At 49.2% G+C, this 17,809-nt stretch overlaps 2 protein-coding genes across 5 annotated transcripts in view; one reads left to right on the plus strand and one right to left on the minus strand.

Annotated features, from left to right (window-relative positions):
* Window positions 1–182: 182 nt before the first annotated feature.
* LYSMD1 (LysM domain containing 1) lies at window positions 183–5,273 on the plus strand. Of its 2 annotated transcripts, none has more exons than XM_030188239.1 (4): window positions 183–407; window positions 1,022–1,315; window positions 1,878–2,173; window positions 4,521–5,273. In XM_030188239.1, exons 2-4 carry the CDS (start codon window positions 1,136–1,138, stop codon window positions 4,702–4,704), a joined length of 660 nt encoding a protein of 219 aa, XP_030044099.1. In that variant the 5' UTR covers window positions 183–407; window positions 1,022–1,135; the 3' UTR covers window positions 4,705–5,273. The 2 variants fall into 2 exon arrangements, with proteins under 2 accessions (XP_030044099.1, XP_030044098.1); XM_030188238.1 differs by lacking the exon at window positions 183–407 and having other exon boundaries at window positions 425–1,315; window positions 4,521–4,725; window positions 4,769–5,273.
* Window positions 5,274–11,460: 6,187 nt separating this feature from the next.
* TNFAIP8L2 (TNF alpha induced protein 8 like 2) overlaps window positions 11,461–17,809 on the minus strand; it is a 359,688-nt gene continuing 353,339 nt past the window's right edge. For all 3 annotated transcript variants that reach the window (XM_030188442.1, XM_030188441.1, XM_030188440.1), the window contains one exon: window positions 11,461–12,962. In XM_030188442.1, the coding sequence (XP_030044302.1) occupies window positions 12,397–12,957 (561 nt within the window). In that variant the 5' untranslated portion in view covers window positions 12,958–12,962 and the 3' untranslated portion in view covers window positions 11,461–12,396. The remainder of the gene's footprint in view (window positions 12,963–17,809) is intronic.

Raw genomic sequence — 17,809 nt, forward strand, 5'->3', positions numbered from 1 at the left:
CTTTTCCGCTTCCGGTCCAGGACTACAACTCCCAGAGCGCTCCGTCCTTCCGCCATGACGGCGCGCGTCACGGAGCCCGGGGCGGCTGGGTAATGTAGTCGCAGCTCCCTACGGGAACGAGGCTCGCTCGCCTCCCCGGAACTATAACTCCCAGAGTGCCCGGCGCCAGGCCCGCCCTAAGCGCCACACGGCCGCCGGTCTGAGCCAGCGACTGTGCTGCTGGCAAAGCGGCTGCTTCCCTTTTGCCCCAGACGGGGCTGAGGAGGGGGAATCAGAGACCTCGGTGCAACCTGGGCAAAGGGGAGAAGTTGCTAGTCAGGGAGTCATGTGATGAGCGCAGAGCAGCAGCCTCGGTCCAGGCAGGTTGCAAACAGGAGAGTCCAGGGCAGCACCCTCGCTCCAGGAAGGTTGCAAACAGGGCAGCATCCTCATTACAGGCAGGTTGCAAACAGGACAGCATCCTCATTACAGGCAGGTTGCAAACAGGAGAGTCCAGGGCAGCACCCACGGTCCAGGCAGGTTGCAAACAGGGCAGCATCCTCACTACAAGCAGGTTGCAAACAGGAGAGTCCAGCACAGCACCCTCGGTCCAGGCAGGTTGCAAACAGGGCAGCATCCTCACTACAGGCAGGTTGCAAACAGGAGAGTCCAGGGCAGCACCCACGGTCCAGGCAGGTTGCAAACAGGGCAACATCCTCACTACAGGCAGGTTGCAAACAGGACAGCATCCTCATCACAGGCAGGTTGCAAACAGGAGAGTCCAGGGCAGCACCCACGGTCCAGGCAGGTTGCAAACAGGGCAGCATCCTCACTACAAGCAGGTTGCAAACAGGAGAGTCCAGCACAGCACCCTCGGTCCAGGCAGGTTGCAAACAGGGCAGCATCCTCACTACAGGCAGGTTGCAAACAGGAGAGTCCAGGGCAGCACCCACGGTCCAGGCAGGTTGCAAACAGGGCAGCATCCTCACTACAGGCAGGTTGCAAACAGGAGAGTCCAGGGCAGCACCCTCGGTCCAGGCAGGTTGCAAGCAGGAGAGTTCAATTCAATGCTGTACAAAGATCTTGAGCAGCTCCCCCAGGAGTGGAGGATATGAACGATAAACCCTAAACTACACCAGCACTTAACCTAGGCGTGATGACATTTCCCCCCGGGCAGGGCTCCTCAGGAGGGTCTGGTCTGCTGTGTGGGGTGAAAACCCAATCTTATGGAAGCCTGGCGCAATCTGCAAATTCCCCTACCAGACAGCGGAGGATGCAGCACCAACTGGAGCCGGGGGACACATTACAAGGACTGGCTCTCAAGTATGGCGTTACGGTAGGTCTTGAAACGGCACTGAGAAGGGCCTTGTCTTCTGCACGATTCAACTATATAGCCTGGGAGAGGAAAGGATGGTAGAGCTCGGTGGTTGATGTGGATGGGCAGAGTGGTCTTTATCTGCTGTCTATATTTCTATGACTTCACACTCACTGAAAAAAAATCAACAGGTAACACACACTTGAGTGTCAAGTTAAAATCATTGCCAATTTGTTTTTCCTAGGTCCAATTCTGTAATAGCAAAACTGAGAAACAGGCTGGTTCTACCGTAGAGACTAACAAATTACTGAGACATGAGCTTTTGAGGGTGAGAGTTGCCCTTTATCAGGTGCAGCCAGGCGTAGGTACAAAGTCATGATGAAATGGACTCTTGTGCCTCGAAAAATCAGGCACCATCAATAGCAATTCTGCATCCCATTGTGAACAGAATCCCTGGGTGCAGCCCTCTGGGACTGCTCGGTTCCCTGGACTTGCATGGCTGCTCTGAGAGTTGCACTCCCTCTGCCTCTCTCCAGCTCTGTAAATGATAATTGTGTTTTGTTTCCCCATCTTTCCTCCCTAGATGGAGCAGATTAAACGAGCAAACAGGTTGTACACGGGCGACTCGATCTTTTTAAAGAAAACCCTTTACATCCCGGTCCCGACGGAGCAGAAGGGGCCGCAGAATGGGCTGGAAGGTGAGGCGGAAGGCACAGACAAGAGAGACGTAGAAAGCAGCAGGTCGGAGAAGCAGAAAACGGCGAGGGAGCAGGCCCAGTCCCATGAGCTGTCTGCCACAGATTTCTTAAAGAAACTGGATTCGAAAATCACAGTGTCTAAGAGGGCCGCAGTGAAGGCATTGCACAACAGCGAGATCACGTGAGTGTGAACTTCTGGATCCCGAGGGAGGCTCGCTGAAGCCAAGTTCGAGGGAAGCGTTTAAGGGGGATTGTGCGAGAGAGATGGGGTAGCAGAGGAGAAGGGATGTGGCTAGAGATTGCAGATCACTGTCCATGAAGCTAGCTGAGTGTGCGCTGGGGAACGATCAGGGAGTTTCTCGCTGCGCAGCGAGTGTGCGGGAGAGATTTTCCTGCCTCTCTGGGTCCATGGTTTTTCTGTCACCTGGAGTAACGCTGCCTTCATTCCACTAGCCCGTTGTCAGCAGCAGGAAGCTCCACCAGTCTCCGCTCGGCACAGTATCCCGAGACCTCACATATCAGGAATTTTGCAGTGCACGGAGCTGGCTTATCTCAGATGCCCAACCCCTGTTTTTAACTGTTTATTTTATGTCTGGCTACACTACCTTATTTCATTGCCTTGAGAGACTAGATCGAGTCTCCTCCGGGGCTCTTGCATTTCGGTTTCTCCTCATCATCTTCTTCACCGCCCACCCCACCCCCAATAGCACAACTGTCCTGCTACAGTGGCAGCTTCTGGTGCTCTCCTCCAGTGGGGGCTTCTTTCTGTGCCTCCCCAGCACTATCCCAGCTGGAGCCCTTGTACCTCCAGCTGGGATAGTGGAAAAAGCGAATGCCCTCAGACTCCTTGGCACCTCCTGAAGCTGCCCATTCTCATTCGCAGAATACGCCTGTGGCACTGATGTTTCTGTGCTCCCAGGGACTTCAGCCCTAGCCTGAGTCCTCCCCACTCTGCACAAATAACAGTAAAAGCAATGCCCCCCCCCCACCCCCAAGGCCTTGTGATAACATGTGAGTGATCGGCAGCATGAGAACAAGAGAGGGGGCTATTGATCTTTGTCGAGAGTTTGAATTCATTCTCCGCTAGACCAGTAGGACATGCTTAGCTAAGCGGGATGTACAGCTCCTAGAGGCAGGACCCTCGGGCCGAGAATACATGGATTCTGTGCTCTTCTGTCTGTGTTCACCGTCTTTATGACCCCACTGTGCACAGCAGCTGACTATGCTGGCTTTGCAGAGCTCATTCACCTGCTGGATCCAGCTGGAGATGGGGAATGCTGCCAGATTCTCTCGCATGAGCTGGTGGCCACATCTGCCGAACCCCCAATCTGGCTGGCAGCGTGGGTCAGGCAATAAGTGATTATGAGAGTTGATTGCAATATTGTATTTTATGCAGGGTCTCTTGAAGAGAGCGTCAAAGAGACTTCTTCTGTTACTGAAGAGTGCTGCTAGAGAAATGGGGGAGAGGGTTAGGTCCCAGAGAACACGCGAGGCGAGGTTCAGAACGTTCACATTGGTTTTTAGGGCAGGACGAGGTACAGGTCCTGCTCGATTGTGAAATAAATTGCTCCGCTTGGCTTCCTGCTCGTAGCTTGCGATCAGAAAATGAGAAATTAGTGGAAATTCTGGGTGAAAAGAGTTTTCGGAATTGGGTCCTGATAACTAGAATCGGGATTATCTTCTTCCTCTACAACATTAGCAAAATCCGCCCTTTCCTGTCTGAGCACACCACCCAAACTCTCATCCACTCTCTCATTACCTCTCGCCTTGACTACTGCAACCTACTCCTCACTGGCCTCCCACTTAGCCATCTATCCCCCCTTCAGTCCGTTCAGAACTCGGCTGCAAGTCTTATCTTCCGCCTGGACCGATATGCTCATATCACCCCTCTCCTCAAGTCACTTCACTGGCTTCCGATCAGGTACCGCATACAGTTCAAGCTTCTCCTTCTTACCTACAAATGCACTTGATCTGCAGCCCCTCCTTACCTCTCTACCCTCATCTCCCCTTACGTCCCTACCAGTAACCGCCGCTCTCAAGACAAATCCCTCCTCTCAGTACCCTTCTCCACCACCGCCAACTCCAGGCTCCGCCCTTTCTGCCTCGCCTCACCCCACGCGTGGAACAAACTCCCCGAGCCCATACGTCAGGCCCCCTCCCTCCCCATCTTCAAATCTCTGCTTAAAGCCCACCTCTTCAATGTCGCCTTCGGCACCTAACCTCTACACCTCTACCCAGGAAATCTAGACTGCCCAACTTGACATTTCGTTATTTAGATTCTAAGCTCCTTTGAGCAGGGACCGTCCTTCGTTGTTTATTTTGTACAGCGCTGCGTAACCCTAGTAGCGCTCTAGAAATGTTTAGTAGAAGTAGTAGTAGGTTTAGGAAGGGCTTTGCCTGAAGTGGGGGATGGGCTGGGTAAGGGTGGTGAATGATGTAAAGTTTTAATTGACACTGGTGCGTGTGGAAGTAGGATATCTCTAAACTAAGACAGCGGTGTGACGGACTTTTATTTTTTTTTCTGCCAGGGTTCCTGAGGGAGAGACCAGCACCTGCAGTGGATCAGTCAGCTATCAAAGCTCTGCAAGAGACCGGGACAGTGAGCGCTCTCCCCGCCTGCACCAGTGGTCCCTGTTGGGGCCTGTCCCTCTCACCAGAACCACACGGACAGCAATGCTCAAGGACCGCGAGGATGAGCTGTTTAAACTCTGACCTCCGCAGAGATCGACCGCGGTGGTCCCGTGTTTCCCCGTCCTTGTCTGTCGATGTCTACCAGTACCGTAGTCTCTGGGAAGGAGGAGGGCGAACAGCACCAGAGAGGAGTCTCAAGCAGATAACTCTCCTCCTGAGAAATAAAATTCCCTCTGGAGCCTGGCTGCCAACTTCCTTTATTCTACTGTTTGCCTTGGTTACTGGACTTTTACAGAGACTGGAAATCAGGGACCTGGGCCCGTGTTCGGGGACACAGGAAAGCCATGCACTGAATCTTCAGTTGCACAAATTGTGATCTCCTGCCTGGGGAGTGGGTGGGGGATTAAGATTGGGCTGTGTACTGTAACTGAGTTAGGGGAGGAGATTCCCTCTGCTCCCCCCCCCCCCCCCACGAGGCAGTGACATGGGGGGGGGGGGGGGGGATATGGAAGAATACGCTACCTGTCTTCTGCACCATAATCATTACAAACTCAGGGAGAGGGAAGCAGGTTTCAGGGTGACAGAAGAACAGAGTGAGTGACCCCTGGAAAGAGATCAGTACAGCTGCCAGGGGAGTTGACCTTTGTTTCACGGTGCGACCCCCCCCCCCCCCCCCCACTCTACCCCCGCAGCGCTTTATTTCTCGGTTCTCGGAGGTTTCTTGGGGGAGAGGAGGGGCACTGATGTTTTTTTAACACAGCTCCCTTTCCTTGTTCTGAGGTAGGGGGTGCTCCCGCCCCTGTCGTGCTCTTGATGTCACTGGTAATATGGCATTCCCTGCATTGTGGTGGGGGGGGGGGGGAGTGTGAGTGATTCATTTTCAGATGAACACTGGGATGACAGAGCATGGCGTGTGCTCTTTAAGGGGACTGTGATGTCACCGTTAACCATTGTGAAATCACACTAAGTTTTCAGATGAGCACTGGGATGAACGAGGACTGTGATGTCACTGATTGATCCTTGTGACATCACATTGCACCTCTCTCAGCCAGTCACGCCCTTCTGCTGTCTAAGACCACAGAAGGTGACCACGGGCTCAGTGCCTACCATGCCCGGTTCAAAGAATGGTGTTCACCGCCCCTGTTCCCCTCCCCCCACAGAAGCTGATCCAGTCCAGGATTTTCCCCTTTTGCTTCTGAGAAAAAGCAGGCCTTTTCACTTTGCTGTGCACTAGGGGGAAAACCAGGATGGCACCATCATTTGGGCGGGGGAATTGTTGGTGGCTCGCTTCTGCCGTACAGGAAACCTAGATTCTGTTCGTGAATATTGAACCTGTCATTGACTGCAAGTCTTAGAAGGCAGTAAGGACGTTTGGGGTCCCCCTTGCCCCCTGTTTACTTGCTAGACCAACGGGCTCCCTGGACGCTGATTGCAGGAGATGGTTAGTGAACTTTTGTATAGAAGTTAGAGGTCTCGCGGAACTGTCAGAGACTGCTTCTGGGCGGCTGCGGCTTTCGAAGCGTTACTTTCAGCTTTCTTGCAGGCCACGTGCTCCTGTGCACTGACCGTCACTTGTAACTTGTGTCTCGTGTTCTGTTTCTCCTTAATACCGGAGCAAGAAACAATGTTAGGGTTTTAAAAGGAACAACAGACTCTCTGCTGTTTTTTTTAACCCTCCTGGGTCAAATGAGTTTGGATGTTATGCAGGCCACTGAAGCTCCTGAACTCACCCACTTTTGAACACCGAGCCCTTGAAATGGCAGTGGATAAGGCCTGTGTCAGAGACGCAGACCGATGGGTGAGATACCCAGACTGTATCTGTTTCTGTCTGACCCAGGAGAGGAAAGGCTTGATACCATGTCTCTTTCGTGGTGCCAGACTCCTCCTCCTGAATCTTACCGCTTGCACTTTCTCTGGTTTATTCACAGCATCTCTCTATATAAAAAGCAACACCAACGTTCTATGAAGCCTCCAGCCGGAAGTGTGAAGGGGGCGAGATATCCGGTTTCCCTATGAGTGTCTGCCCCGCCCTCTCTGTAACACAGTCAGTGAAGGAAAACAGCAGAGCACGAAATCAAATCGCTGGCTCTGTAACAGTGAAGGACTCAGAGTGGGGAGGGGAGAGAGGCCAGAGGGCAGGGACACACACACTCCCACATGCACACAGAAGAAAACATTGCTAGCCCCAAAGGGGGGAGGGGAGAGAGGCCAGAGGGCAGGGACACACACACTCCCACATGCACACAAAAGAAAACATTGCTAGCCCCCGTTTCATTTGCATCAGAAACGGGGCTTTTTTACTAGTATTTTATATTTCTTGCTGTCTTGTTTGCTATGTTAAAAAAAAAAAACCCGAATGGCCGTGATGTGAACAAGACCGCAATTTTCTCTCTGAAATGTGAAGGTTCATTGGCATTATTTAGGACGATAAGAGAATAAAACCTTATAGTACGATGGTTGTGGATAGAAAGAAGGAGTGGAGATGAGTGAATAAAAGAGATTTTTCAGTGTGGACGAGGGTTTCTGGATAAATTCTTTCTTCTGCCCTCTCCTGCAGTAATGTTGGTTCACGATGCAGAGCCCCTCAGAGATGGAGGGAAAAAAACCCCAAGGCCGGACTGTGACCTTGAAGGTGGCAATTTTACAATTTAATAGTGTCAACTAATCAATATAATCGGAGCAGCAGATTCACTATGAAAAATGCACAACTCAAAATTGTGCTGAAAAATCTTGTAAAACTTTGCTAAGACACGAAGGCAATCCAGGGGGCTAAATAAGTCAATCGTTAAACGAGTGAAACCTCAAAGCTCCCAATTGCATTTATGACATGTTAGAATACCCTACATCTTCGAGCAAAGCATTATCTTTATTGGTTTCTTACAGAGGGGAAAAACTCCCACCTGGGGAGAAAAACTGTTTCCAAAAAACCCTTTCTGTGATCTATACTACTACTACTATTTAGCATTTCTATAGCGCTACAAGGCGTACGCAGCGCTGCACAAACATAGAAGAAAGACAGTCCCTGCTCAAAGAGCTTACAATCTAGTAGATGCCCTGGATGCCCTGGAATCTGTACGAGTCCGCGGGTAGTCATTTAAATTTCCATAGGGCAGATGAGAAGTCCACCCCTATGGGAGGGACTACTGATACCCCCCTGGTTTTGGAGGGAAAGTATCTTTTTCCAGAACTCTGAGATCTGCAACCCAAGCTAATTCGCCTTGTCTACAAAACTCAGGCAACAGGGCCTGGGACAGAGAAGCACTGTGTTCTGTAAAGAGGATGAGGAGAAACAGCCTTCAGCTTACGAGAGGAAATCAGGTCCTGGCACAGCGGCTCAGCCTCACCCCAGGTACAGGGTGGAGGCAGCCATGTTGACGGGCCCATTTTCCTGCCAAGCTAGTCTAAATACTGGGCAAGCACAAGCCAGTAGGCTTTCTGACCTCTCACGAAGACAGAAGAAAAAGGGGTGCCTGAAGGTCCCTTCATATATAAACTGAGGAGAGGAAAGAGCAGCAGATGGACTCGGTCCTCAGGAGCTACTTCCGCAACCCTTAAGGGAAGGGGATCCAATTCCAGCTAACAGAGCTATGGGAGACCTGCCTGTAGGGCCCAGAGAGAGCGAGTGAGGGGATGCATGGGAGGTCAGATCTTCCAGCCAGGAGAGGGGTAATGCTGTGGCTATACCTACGGCACGGCTGTGGAAGAAACTAGGAAAGACCTCAAGTGTTCATTTTTTATTTGGATTTTTGCTCACACCTTTTTCAGTAGTAGCTCAAGGTGAGTTACATTCAGGTACTCTGGATATTTCTCTGTCCCATGAGGGCTCACAATCTAAGTTTGTACCTGAGGCAATGGAGGGTTAAGTGACTTGCCCAAGATCACAAGGAGCAGCAGCGGGATTTGAACCGGCCACCTCTGGATTACAAGACCGGTGCTCTACCACCAGGCCACTCCTCCACTGACAAGCCCTATTCGTGTTTGATATGTACATAAAGCACCACTTAAACGTTTGTCTTGTATAAACGTCTAAGTCCTCATTGTAGAAAGCCGGGATATGCTCGTATCAAACCCAAGTGAGTGCAAAGGCAAGGGGGGGTGGGGTCTGGGCATATTTTGGATGGAACAAGGGCACGGCAAGTTCATAGATGTTTATTTCCCATTTCAGGAAAGGACTCAATATTTAAAACCATGTAACCGGCCACAGGAACGATTCCTGGCTGGTTAGATGGCGCTTAGCAATATTCAGCAGGAGCTCGCTGGTTATCTCCCACTTAATATTGCCGGTTAGCGCTTAGCGGATAACTATATTGCGCGATATGACCAGCTATATACCGATATTGAAGATACCGCCATCGAAATAGTAGAAATACCTTTGACCAGTTTAAACTTAACCAGTCAAGACGATATTCAGAGTTGGCTGGATAAGTTGAAACCAGCCAAAAAAAAACACCTGGATATTCAGTGCCGGTCACCAGAAAAAGCTATTCATCTGGATTAATGACTGTTCCTGAAGTTTGACCCTGTTGAGTCACCATTAAATTTGGCATTGCAGCTACCTGACCACGTGCGGTGTGGACTTATGTCTGGGAGCAGGAATTAGACACCGTAACAGAGCTGAGGGTCTTGGAGAGAATTCTTCCCACCACCCTCTGAACCTATCATCCGATTCTTTCTGTACGTCCAGATAACGCCCTTAACAGGGGTCCAGCCGAGGGGCCCTGCACTGCATATCTAAACATCAGTTTTGCTATAATGGAAATGAAACAGAAATCCATCATAATTAGATTTTTGTGAACCTGGTCGATGGCCTCATGAAAGTGTTTCTTTGTTGATAAAATGCCTCTCTCCCCCTCTAAACTAACAATGAAACATTACAGTTCTTTCCCTTCAGGACTTTACTTGATTGAAGAGTTAGGGCCATTTGCATTTTTTGGGGTAGGTTGATCGCCAGGCCTTGGAGAACAGGACTCGGGAAGTAAGGGCAGAAAACGCTACCACCCAATGGTCTGAGCCTTACGGGGCAGTGTCCTCTCTCTGGAGCATCATAGCAGGGAATTCTCTACCTGACCACAGTGGTGTGCTGGAGCAGGATTTCACAGGCTCGCAAGAGCCGGTTGTTAAGTTTTTAAGAATTTTGGGAGCCGGTTGTTAAAGTAAGGCCCTCCACGGCTACTTTAACAACTGGCTCCCAAAATGTGGGCTTGGGCCCCCTGCTGAATTATCTTTTATATTTCTGGTGGGGATGCTGAGCCCCGCCAGCCAACTAAATAGACTACTGCTACTCCCCGCTTCCAGCTCTGGGCAGCAGGCTGGGACTTCTCAAGCATGTGAGAGAAGTTCCAGCATGCTGCTCAGAGCAAGACGTTGGGAGTGGTGGCAGTCCATTTGTTGGCTGCCAGCAAAGGTATGCCTAGCGTGCCCGCACGGAGGGATGGAGAAGAGAGAGGTAAGTGTTGCTCCCCCCCCCCCCCCCCCCCCCCCCCGGCCACCCCTGGCCCTTTCAACTGCAGAGCTGGCTACGTCCAGAGAAAGAGCCTGTTGTTAAACATTTACCAGCACACCCCTGCCTGACCAACATCTTAGCTTAGTGGGTTCCAATCCAGTCTATGGTAGCCCTCTCGCCCCTTTGCTTTGCTACCTATCTGTAATGAATGTGCCTGGGAGACACTCCCAGAAGAGCTGTAGACATGGCAATGCATTTGTTTACACTGGGCATCTCCTGTCTGCAGATCTATCTCATGGATTTTCGTTGCAGATATCCTAAAAACCTCATCTGTTAGGGCCCAGGTTGGGAAGATTCACACAGGCCAGGCTACAGAAATGCAAAATGCTCTTCTTCAACCTGGCAGATACGATATGCAGAAGTTGCGATGTCACATCTGTAGCGTTAACACCCTGCTCAGTATGAGTAAGATATTGCAAAGTAACTTCTCATCAGCCATTCATGTTACAGTTTCCACGTTTATATTACAAAATCAAGATCAAATCTAATTACATGGACTCCGCACACTCCTCGCTTTCTATCGCATCCCACCCGATGCCTGAATATGAACATACAAGATAATTTTACAGAGACTAACAGGCTTATTTTCGAAAGAGAAGGACGCCCATCTTTTGACACAAATCGGAACATGGGCGTCCTTCTCACAGGGTCACCCAAATCGGCATAATCGAAAGCGTCCCCAACTGCTTTCCGTCGCAGGGATGACCAAAGTTCACAGGGGCGTGTTGGAGGCGTAGCAAAGGCGGGACTTGGGAATGCCTAACACATGGGCATCCTCGACCCATAATGGGAAAAAAAAGGGCGTCCCTGAAGAGCACTTGGACGTTTTAGTGGGTGCAGTTCACTTCAGACAGGTGGAACCAGGCCCCCCTCCTACCTGTTACACTTGTGGTGGTAAATGTGAGCCCTCCAAAACCCACCACAAACCCACTGTGCCCACATCTAGGTGCTCCCGTCACCCGTAAGGGCTATGGTAGTGGTGTACAGTGGTGTGTAGTGGGTTTTGGGGGGCTCAGCACACAAGGTAAGGGAGCTATGTACCTGGGAGCAATTTGTGAAGTCCATTGCAGTGCCCCCTAGGGTGCCTGGTTGGTGTCCTGGCATATCAGGGGGACCAGTGCACTATGAATGCTGGCTCCTCCCATGACCAGAGGGCTTGGATTTGGTCGTTTCTGAGATGGGCGTCCCCGGTTTCCATTATCGCCGAAAAGCAGAAACGACCAAGTCTAAGGATGACCATTTCTAGGGACGACCTAAATGTCAAGATTTGGGTGTCCCTGACTGTATTATTGAAACGAAAGATGGATGTCCATCTTGTTTCGATAATACGGGTTTCCCCACCCCTCCACCGGGACGTTTTGCAAGGACGTCCTCAGCAAAACTTGGGCGTCCCCTTCGATGATGCCCCTCTAAGACACTGTGCAGCAAGATACAAACGTTCTCCTGGTTGTACTGGCACCAACAGCCTGATTTTAAAATTCCCAAGCGTGCCTCAGGGTGTTCCCTGTACATATTAAACCCACCGAGCCCTACAAGGAGTTTTTTCTGGTACAGGGCATTGGCAGTAAGTCTGAGAGAGTGAGTTGTTACTCAACATATGCCGATTTAGGAGTTCCTGTCATGGTATGCATGAAACAAACTGATTTGGAGATATCATTTGGGGTTTGAAGGGGGGCAAGGTGGTCACTGAATTTCCCTATTTCCTGGCACCAGTGTGAAAAGCCTTTTCTAAGAACTGAAGGAGCAGCTGCTCAGAAAAACGAGGAGGGTTGTTAAAGTTTGCGAGACATGCAAACATCTCCAGAGGTCTTAACGATTGCTAAAGGTATTGTTTGGATGGCTAACAGTTGATTCCTGTTGGCGAGAGGTCTCCAAGGCTAAACGTGAACCATCAAATGTGGTGGAGGCTGCAGCTGGATTTAGAACACACTGACCCACTCAGAATCTATAAAGACCTGTCCTGCTGCCCAAGATCATTGGTGTCTATTGCTCAAAGTCCCTCTTTGTGTCGTTCATGATGACCAACCAGATAACTCCATGCGCACAAGGGAGTTTTAACCAGTCCTGAATTTAAACAGCCACCTCTCTGCACATCCAGGTCTTACTTTGTCCAGTTTTCAAGTGAATGGAAAGAAGAAAGCAGGGAAGAGCTGTGAGATACGAGAGAAAAGTCTAGGGCTGATGCAGCCTGTACCCAATGACTTGGTGCTCTATTGGCCAAGAATGCAAAGGACCTCTTTGATCCAATACATACCATTGATCTTTCTTGCCTATAACTTGCCCTCATCTATCAGTTTGTGCATGCCCTCACAGATTTTCTGCAGGTGAGGATTTAGGGACCCTGAGGGGTTGTAGAGCTCACCGAGGAGGTCTTCATTGGCAAAATGGTCAAAGACGTGCCGGATGCGGTCATGTGACTTGGGTGTCAAATGCTTGTCGACCAGCTGCAGCAGCAGGTTCCTGCAGTCCCTCAGGATCTCCGACAGCACCCCCTTCTCAAAAGTAAACGCCACCTCGTGAAAGCTGATGGCCGTCATGGCCCCCTGGTGCAGCTTCTTCTTGAACTCTTCCGTCAAGTCCAGTTCCTCTGCGCTGAAACGGTTGTTGCGGTAGAGGACACCGATCTTGACGGCAACCTTGATCAGGTTCTTAATGACCTTGTGGGATTCTGCCTTGTTCTTGGTGTAGTCCTTGGAGACCCGGTACAACTCATCCAGGATCTCACTGCTGGTGTCATCGATGAACATGTTTACCATCGACTTGGTGGCCATCCGGCTCAAAATCTTCTTCTGGGCTTGAAGAGCCAGATCTCTGGAGCTAAATGTTTCCATTGTAGCTGTAGAAAAGGAAAAAGGGACAACAGAGTTATATGATACTCCACTATATAATATATTTTATTAGAGTACAGCATATTACTGCACCTGAATGTAACTCGCCTTGAGCTATTACTGAGAAGACATGAGCTAAATCCAAAATACCCTCCCTTCCCTACTGTAGAATGATATACAAAATTCAAGTTTCAATGAATGACGTTGAATCAAAAGTCAAGTGCCTTCCCCTCTTGGGATATGCCTCTAATTCTCGGGATTTTGTAATCACACTCATACATGTCATAGGAACAGCACGTGAGGGCTCAAAACGTCTGACTGGGCCTTCTAGTGTGCCTAGGCATTCCTGTCCACACTGCAAGGATATATCCCAGCCTGTATATATTGTTTCTTATCTAAGTCCGTTTTTCTTCTATCCTTGTGATCCAAATGAGTCCAAGTGTAAACAGCGTGGATTAACCAAAACTTTGCTTGGCCCACCTGTGTTTATCACTTTGCAAGGTGAAGACCAGCAGTTTATAAGCCAAAGTGTTGAGTCTTCCTACATCCCCCAGTCATCCTCTGTTTATAAAACACGCCGTAAATCTTTCACTTACATATGACCTCAACCTGCCAACACCAGATGTTCACCATCAAGCACTTCCCCTTGTACCAGAAGAGGAGCCGTCATTAAGCCTCCGCTACTCTGCTCAAATTAATTTGATGTTAATATCAACTCTGCCTTCCCTCCTGACTGCCTACGCATTGCTCCCGGATCAGCCATTCGCTGCTGCAGCTCTACGAGCCCTACTGATAGCAAGGGAATATTTTAGTGCTGAATTCATGGTGTTCCTCAGAGAAAACGCACTGTCTTTGCTACTTTAGTCTCCTTCAAGGTTAACGTAGCTCATTTTTAGTCAAACAGAAGGTTAACTGTTCTTCTGGAGACTGGCTCGTACAAGCTGAGCTGTCCTGTTGAGCTTATCTTGTTGGGCAGACTGGATGGACCGTACAGGTCTTTATCTGCCGTCATTTACTGTGTTACTATGTTACTGTCTGCTCTGCCGACCTCCAACCTGGGTGACACAGTTCAGTTGAAGAGCAGCTCCTGTGCCTGCCATTGGACCGTTAGGCTTGGTGAAATCATGGGGGGTGGGGGGTGAGGGAGTGGAATCAGGTACCTTTGGCTGAAGATCTGTGCAGTTAGGTCCAGTTAAATCCCTTATATTAATGCCTGTGGGTGCCTGATTCTCTCTCCCCACATACTGTCAACACCCTTCATTTATTTCACTATGTTTATTAATCTTATTACTCACTTCCTATAATAATCCAAATGACCCACCTCCAACTTCCAAGCCCTTGAGCCAGAGGTGTAGCCTAATGGTTAGAGCAGCAGGGTGGGAGCCAGACGGCCCACGTTCAAGTCCCACAGCAGCTCCCTGTGGCCTTGGGCAAGTCAGTTAATTCCCCACTGCCTGGGGATGGTGCTGGTAACCTCCCTACTCATGTTGACCCCAATAGCGAAGTCACGGGTGGGTCAAGGCCCACCCAATTTGGGCCCATAATTGTGGCACTCTTGCTGTGGCTGGCAGGGATCCCTAAACCTGAACAGCTGAAGATTTCCTCCTCGGGCAGCCAGCGCTTTTCTAAACAGCTGGTAGTACTTGCCTCAAGCCAATGCTGACATCAGCCCCTCTGCACATGCTCAGTTTTTGCGCATGCACCGCCTGTCGGCAGCAGCGTCAGCTTGAGGCAAGTGCTGCTGTCTGGAAGAGCGCTGGCTACCTGAGGAGGAGGAAATTTTCAGCTGGAGTTGTGCTGGCAGACAGGCATGGAGGGGATACACAAAATGCATATCATTGGTGACATCATCACTAGTAAACAAAATGGCTGCCTCCATGTTAGCTTGGATTGCAAAATGAAATGATAGAAAACTCTGAGTAAAAAAAAAGCACAACTTTGAATGTATGATGTCTAAGCAGTGGCTTGGATTGCGGAGAAAGACTGGACCAGTTCTGGGTTTTGAACTTCCACCCCCTGTGCATTGTGAGATTTGTGGTCTGTGTCTGCACTTCCTCTATTTGGTATTAGCTGGAGGCAGCAAAAGGCACAGAAGCAGGAAGAGGAAATGCAAATTATATCGGTGGGGTGGGAAAGAGAAGAGCAGAAAGAAAGTGTCAGGTGGGGGAGGTGTGGAACAAAGAGGGAATTGCAAAGTTTGGTGGTGGTGAATAAGGATCACGTAATTGTTATTTATTTATTTTTAATACTTATAACCATCACTATTTTACCATTCTAGGTGGGGAACCAATAAAACATACACGGTATGAATTACAAACACACTCGTAATAACAAAACAATGAATACTGAGCCTTCTGCAAATCAGTCATAACTGAGCCAATGTATTAAACAGAGAATGCCTGGGTGAATCAAAAGACTTTCACTTGATTTCTAAACTGTATAATAGAGCCCGTGTTCCTTAACTCCAAGGCAGAGTGAGCTACAATCTAGTACCTTCAATATAGCAACAGAGGAACGAAATACATCCAGTCTAAAGTGTTTCACTGACGGAATATCTAAAACCTTCTTGTCTACTGATCGTAAACTCCATATCTCTATATATAAAACACACCTCCAACGTTCTAATGAAGCTACAGAAATTTCCAACATTCTAAATTGAAGTTGTGTAGATCACATAAGTGTCTGCCCCACCCTCGCGTCACCACGTGATGACGTCGAGGGCAGGGCAATGACACTCACACAATCGCATCGCTCACCCGCCCTGCCCTCGCATCAATCCGTCGGGTAAACAAACAAAAAAAAAAGAGGAACTTCACTCAGCAAGAGGAAGGCTTGAGGGAGGCTGCTCCGAGTTTTTTTTGTTTGCGGGCCGGGAGGAGTAGCTCCGCCTTCACGTCAACACGCGATTACGTCGATGGTGGGGCGGTACAAACAGCGTCGCACATACACAAGTTGGACGGAGATCCCCGAGCCCCCCTCGGTAAGCGATGACGGCGGGGCGGTACAGAGAGCGTCACACATACAGAACTTGCACCGAGATCCCGGAGCCACCCTCGGTAACCGACATCAACACACAAAACCTAACCTCACAGCAACAGGGTCAACTCAGGCTGTGAGGGTATGCTGGCATGGAGGAGGAGCACATTAGGGAAGGAAGACAGAACCCCTTAACAGAGGGAAAAGCAGGTGGGGAGGGGCTCCTCACACCAGAGAGGTGGGGGTGGGGGCCCTGTGAGAGGGGAGGGGCTCACAATCACTCACTCAGTAGAAGTGGGGAAGGGACAGAGGGGGGAGGGGGAAGGCAGGAGAGGGGGAAAGAAGGACGAAACGGAGGGGGGCCAACAAAAGGCAAAAGTAGGATTGGGGGGGGAACCAGACTCTCACTCTGTCAAACACACTGTAGCTCTCGGAAAACTCTGTCTCATTCACTGTGTCCAACATACGCACTCGCACACACTCATTCTGAAACACACACACTCACTCACAGATACACAAGCACTCAATCTCACTCTCACAATCGCACAGTCACTCTCTTTCTCTCTCACACACACTCACTCTAACATACACACTACGAGGAAAACCTGGCTAGCGCCCGTTTCATTTGTTTCCAAAACAGGCCTTTTTTACTAGTAAACCTATAAATTGAAAGACAAGAAGCAATAACCAGCAGGGATTCATTGTTCAGTGCCTTATGAATAAGAACATACGAGTAGCCATACTGGGTCAGACCAATGGTCCATCTAGCCCAGTATCCTCTTTTCCAAACAGTGGCCAAGCCAGGTCACAAGTGCTTGGCAGAAACCCCAATTGTGGCAACACTCCATACTACAAATCCCAGGGCAAGCAGTTGCTTCCCATGTCTGTCTGAATAGCAGACTATGGACTTTTCCTCCAGGAATTCAGTCAAACCTTCTTTAAACCCAGATATGCTAACCACTGTTGCCACATCTTCTGGCAGCGAATTCCAGAGCTTAACTATTCTTAACATAAGAGTAGCCATACTGGGTCAGACCAATGGTCCATCTAGCCCAATATCCTGTTTTCCAAACAGTGGCCAAGCCAGGTCACAAGTATCTGGCAGAAACCCTCGTGGCAACACTCCATACTACAAATCCCAGGGCAAGCAGTTGCTTCCCATGTCTGTCTCAAGAGCAGACTATGGACTTTTCCTCCAGGAACTTGTCCAAACCCTTTTTAAACCCAGATACGCTAACTGCTGTTACCATTTCCTCCAGCAAAGAGTTCCAGAATTTAACTATTTTTGAGTGAAAAAAAATATTTCTTCCTATTTGTTTTAAAAGTATTTCCATGTAACTTCCTCGAGTGTCCCCTAGTCTTTGTACTTCTGGAATGAATAAAAAATCGATTTACTTCACTTGTTCTACACCATTCAGGATTTTGTAGACCTCAATCTTAACATGCAATGGGATGGGGAGCCAGTGTAAGTTCTTCAAAACAGGTGTAATATGTTGAAATCTGGGCACTCCAGTCACAAGGCTGCCAGAAGCATTTTAAACAAGCTGCAAGGCATTTAGCGTAAAACTAGGAAGTCCAAGATATAAAGAATTACAGTAATCTAAAATAGAAATGATCATAGCTTGAAGAATCAACATTGGATAAGAAATCTTTCAAACGCCTAATCAATCGCAATTTGTAGAAAGCTTTTGGATTATACTCTTTATCTGTAACGCCAACAAGAGGGAAGAATCCACCATGATTCCTACAGTCAAAACCAATCGGCATCGTAATATCAACACAGACAACAGGAGGTATTCTTTCAGTTGCGTTATTACATGACAAAAACAGCACTTGAATCTTAACAAGATTTAATCTAAGAAGATGGTTAGCAAACGCA

Source organism: Microcaecilia unicolor, chromosome 14 (assembly GCF_901765095.1).
Source record: "Microcaecilia unicolor chromosome 14, aMicUni1.1, whole genome shotgun sequence".
Classification (NCBI taxonomy): domain Eukaryota; kingdom Metazoa; phylum Chordata; class Amphibia; order Gymnophiona; family Siphonopidae; genus Microcaecilia; species Microcaecilia unicolor.